The sequence below is a fragment of the Apiospora aurea genome (genome assembly GCF_038362705.1).
Source record: "Apiospora aurea strain CBS 24483 chromosome Unknown utg000006l_segment0_segment0, whole genome shotgun sequence".
Lineage (NCBI taxonomy): Eukaryota > Fungi > Ascomycota > Sordariomycetes > Amphisphaeriales > Apiosporaceae > Apiospora > Apiospora aurea.
In genome coordinates this window covers 1,749,066-1,753,263 of record NW_027117393.1, presented here as the reverse complement: position 1 = coordinate 1,753,263, position 4,198 = coordinate 1,749,066, and the positions used below count along the sequence as shown (strand labels likewise).

Sequence of the window (4,198 nt, the reverse complement as noted above, 5' to 3'; positions counted from 1 at the left end):
CGAAACGAACCCCCCAAACGCTCGTCACTCCTGTTTTCCCTTAACCGCGAAGCGAATGTTGCATATACATAGTGTATCCGTAGAAGAAATGATTAAATAGCAGTTAAGAGGTTATAAATGAAACCCAAGACGTGGAAGGACTAAAGAGTCGTCTTTGGTATGCGTGGGTATAATGCGGGCTCCTGCAAAGTGTACACGCCCAGTGTGTGTGTGTGTGTTGGGAGGGGGGTTGTGTGTTTGAAGATCATCCTCCGGTTACGCCAGCAATGCAGCAGGCAGGACGCTTTCGAAGCCTTCCCATGCAGACACGCCCACTGGAACAAACAAATAAATCCCGAAAAGACAAGTTGACGGTGACAGAGACAGAGAGACCCTTGTCGCGGTCTTGCAACGATGACAATAGACAAAAAAAATGAAAAAGGCGAAAAAAAGAAGAGAGAGAGAGAGAGATACAAAAGGAATGGAAGTGGATCGATCTCATCCACGTGCCAGTCCAGTCCTCTCTGATATGGCAGTGGTAGGTAGTATTAGTGGTACCAGGCTTTTCAAGGCCCCCTTTTGCGCTGCGCCAAACTCCGAAGGCGGATATCCTAAGTCTTCTTCTTCTTGGTGTGGTGTTGCTTGTATTCAGCCCGGACCACCTTCATCAAGAGGTCCTCGTTCTTGACCGGGACCCACGACGTCAGAGCTTTCATGGCGTTCTCGAATTCTGCGTCAATCAGGTGATCACGCAAAGCCTGGACGATTGCCGAGCTAGTTGCATGCAGGATACCGAAGCAGTCCGAGTTGTCGGTCCTCGTGGCACCTTTGCCAGCCGAGCTGGGCACCTCGGGTGCTGCCGAGTCAGAGGGCTCTCCGAGCAGCATGAAAACATCCCAGACTCGGAGTTGGGCGGGAAATGGTATCGACAGATTGAAAAGCGTCAAGTACCACCTTGTTGCGTACGCAGTGGGATCGATGCCCAGCTCCTGCAGCTTGCTCGCAACGTCCTTGCCGGCGAGCCAGCCCGTCTCGAATTTCCTCAACGCGTCCATCAGATCGACGAAACCAGGCGAGTACAGACGGTTCAGGCCCCGTACTTGCCACAGTCGAACAAGCATCACGAAACACCTTTCCTCGTCGTAGTAGCTGAGAAGAGTCGCCCCCAAGGCCGCCATGCCCTGTACGTATCCCGTCTCAGGGAAGTAAAGAGACATGGCATGCAGAACTCGAAACAGAAGTCGCTGGCCGCCCTTGTATCTCCTTCGGAACATGATATGCTGGTTGATGGTTCTCGGAACGTCAAGATCGATTTGGACATCGTCGGGCGATGGGACCTCTTGCAGGCTTTTGTAGATGGTGTAGAGTTCGTCGTCAGATGCGAAGCGCTCCTTGCTTTTTTTCGCACTCGTAGACAGGAAGGACCACCATGCTGCCGATCGCCAGCAATCGGGAATCCCCTTCCACGTCCGGTCGACCAGTTTGGGCTGCTTCGTGTCGAATTCAAAGAAAGTGCCTTCTCCAATCGCTCCCGAGTTCGCCACCGTGGCCATCTTCCGCCACTTCTCGGTGCGTCGCCATTCCTTGTACTTGGACTCGTCGGCAATGGTCGCGACCGACTTCTCGTCCCCTATGTTCGTCAGACCCATTTGCGGCGCCAGCATATCACTGGCTTCGTCCATGACCCTCCGATCCTTGTTATGGGGCAGCAGGTTTGCTGCTGCACGCAGAACCGAACGAGTGGAATTTCGGGATGTCGTAGAAAACCCTGATGCTTGTGTGTTGAGAGACCGCGCCGACATCTTCCTACTTGGCCCGCGCCTCGATCCCAGGTAGCCAGAGTATGCAGCCATGTCTCCCCTCCGAAGTAGGACATTACGCTTCTTGTTCGGTGAATATTGACCAAGCCGCTCGTAGTCGGCCGGCGTGCTCGCTCGCGAATCTGGCCGCCTCTTCATGATGAAACCGTAGCGATCGACATCCTCCACATTGACGTTTTCCCAATCTTCAATTCCGCCAGCGAGTGCGTGCGGTGAATCAGCGAGTGGCCACGCAGTAGACCCCGTGGACTCTCGGGTCCCAGGTGCCTGCGGAGTATGACTTCCAGGAGGCGGATCGCCAGAAACGGGATTTGGGCTTTCGGTTGGACTGTCAGAACCAGGCGCGTTAGCAAAGCCATACAGAGACTGATACTGGATATGCAAGGAAACCGTACGCGTCATTCCCATCCACATCTGACGGAATTTCTTTTGTTGGCTCCAGGCGCGCACTCAGGGCTGAGTGCCTGCCGCCGTCCTCCCACATGAGACCCCCCGGTTCATAGAGTGATCTCACCTTTTGAGATTCCCTTTCTATATCTACTGGTATCACGCGAATGCTGGGCGGGCTTTGCGGCGTCGTGGGTGTCGGCGGTAGCTTGGCTTCGGGCGAGGATTCGGCAGCTGGGGATTCGACAGCCGGAGCGGGCGCGGGCGCCGGCGCCGTTGCTGCTGGCGTGGAGGGAACTGGCTCTGGTTCGTCGCATGGTGGCGATTGGCTGGGCGATGGCTCCTCTTCGGCGATGATGTTGGGCATCGTGGGAGGTGTTCTCGGCGCCGTGAAGGCGGGGCCATCAAGTTGCGACTTGGCCATGAGGGACGGTGCTAGAGGAAACGGGCGAGGAGGTGACGGGCGCTCACTGGGGAGCGCGTCATTCATAGCACCGTCACGACTGGCGCCAGCATCGGGGACGCTGACGACGTCTGGCTTCTTCCCAGCAAGCATGATGCTCCCACGCTTGGAAAATGACATCTGGGTGATGAACTGGGAAAACTCGTCATCCTCGACCCTGGGTATGGGCGTGGTCTTCAAGTTTGTCGAAACCCCAGTATCAGGCTGCTTGGCGGCCCCATGTGCTAAATGAGGTGGGGGCAAGCCAATGACAGGGGCTGGGACAGGGGCTGTGGACTTCCATTGTGGGATGGGAGCGTTATTAGACGCGGAGCGGGCGACAGGGGCCGTAGCGTCTTTCCCCACCAGGGCCGTTTCCACATCAAGCGCCATCTCGTGGTCATCAACTTGATGAAGCTGCTGCGCCGATAGCGACTTCTTCTGCAACTTCTTGGACTTCATAGGCGGCAGTGATGTCGAGGGAGACCGGGAAATGGAAGAGGGGTTGGGAAAGAGCGACGCCGGCTTCTCTGGGAAGCACTCGGCGGCCGAGGGAGGTGTAGTTGGAGACGTGGGCGATGCGGTGTTGTTGTCTTCAGATAATCCTGGCGACGGGAGAGGGATGCTGCATTGGCTGCAACGGTCGTTGGCGCTGTTTAAGTTCCGGTTAATCTCGCAACCAGAGTACAGAGCGCGCGTAGGCGCACCCGTCTTGACCCTTAGCTTGGGGATGGTAAAGGTGGTGCTATCGTTGGCGCGGCTAAGGTACGAGTCCGGTGCGGCGCGGATCGCAATTGACTCGAACCTCTTGTAAGTAAAGGGATCCTCTTCCTCTTCCTCGCTCTCCTCGTGAACGGTGTGGGAATAGGACGAGGGGGCGCGACCTGGATGACGGTGCAGGTCTTGGACGACGGTGCGCGGGGTCGTGATGATGGTCCTCAGAGCAGGATGCGTCTCGCTGGGCCGACGAGGGGTGCGGTTGGGAGGGGCGGCAGCAGCGGCGACGTGGGAGGACAGAGAAGAAGAAGAGACGGCAGAACAAGGTCTCGTGGCCGGCAAGGCGGCAATAGCAAAAGCAGAACGGTTACGCAAAGGAGAACGAGGTGGTGGAATGGGAATGGGCGGTTCGGCCTGCACAGTCTGGTCGTATCGTAAAGCGATCAGACTAGTATCATCTCGGAAAGGGACGAGCGCAGCTGGCCGGCTCTTGTAGCGCACGCTGGAGTACTTTTGGGGCGCCATGGAGGGCTAAGCAAAATAGCGAGCTGCGTGCCAATCCGAGGTGAGGGCCAGGGACAGGCAAGGCACCAGGCACCAAGCACCAGGCACCGGGGGCCGACAGCAAACCAGAGGGTTTGGTTGGTCCGGCTGGTTGGCAGCCAAGGTTGGTCGCCAAGGTTGGTGGGATGAACCGTTGGGCCTTTGTTCGGGTGCGGTGTTGCGGTGTTGCAGCGTTGCGGCGTTGCGTCGTCGGCTGATGCGCGCGATGCGCGGTGCGTCCTATTATTGATGGTGCAGCAGTAGAGTTGGGGCCAGGCAGGCCTTGCTCCTTCGGGAATCCCTTGCTCAT

The 4,198-nt window shown here is 57.2% G+C and overlaps 1 protein-coding gene across 1 annotated transcript; it reads right to left on the bottom strand.

Annotated features, from left to right (window-relative positions):
• Positions 1-590: 590 nt before the first annotated feature.
• Positions 591-3,870, bottom strand: PG986_009149 (TBC domain-containing protein; the record flags this gene model as incomplete). Its single annotated transcript, XM_066845371.1, has 2 exons — positions 591-2,127; positions 2,195-3,870. The coding sequence occupies 2 exons, from the start codon at positions 3,868-3,870 to the stop codon at positions 591-593; spliced, it is 3,213 nt and encodes a 1,070-aa protein (XP_066697769.1).
• Positions 3,871-4,198: the final 328 nt, after the last annotated feature.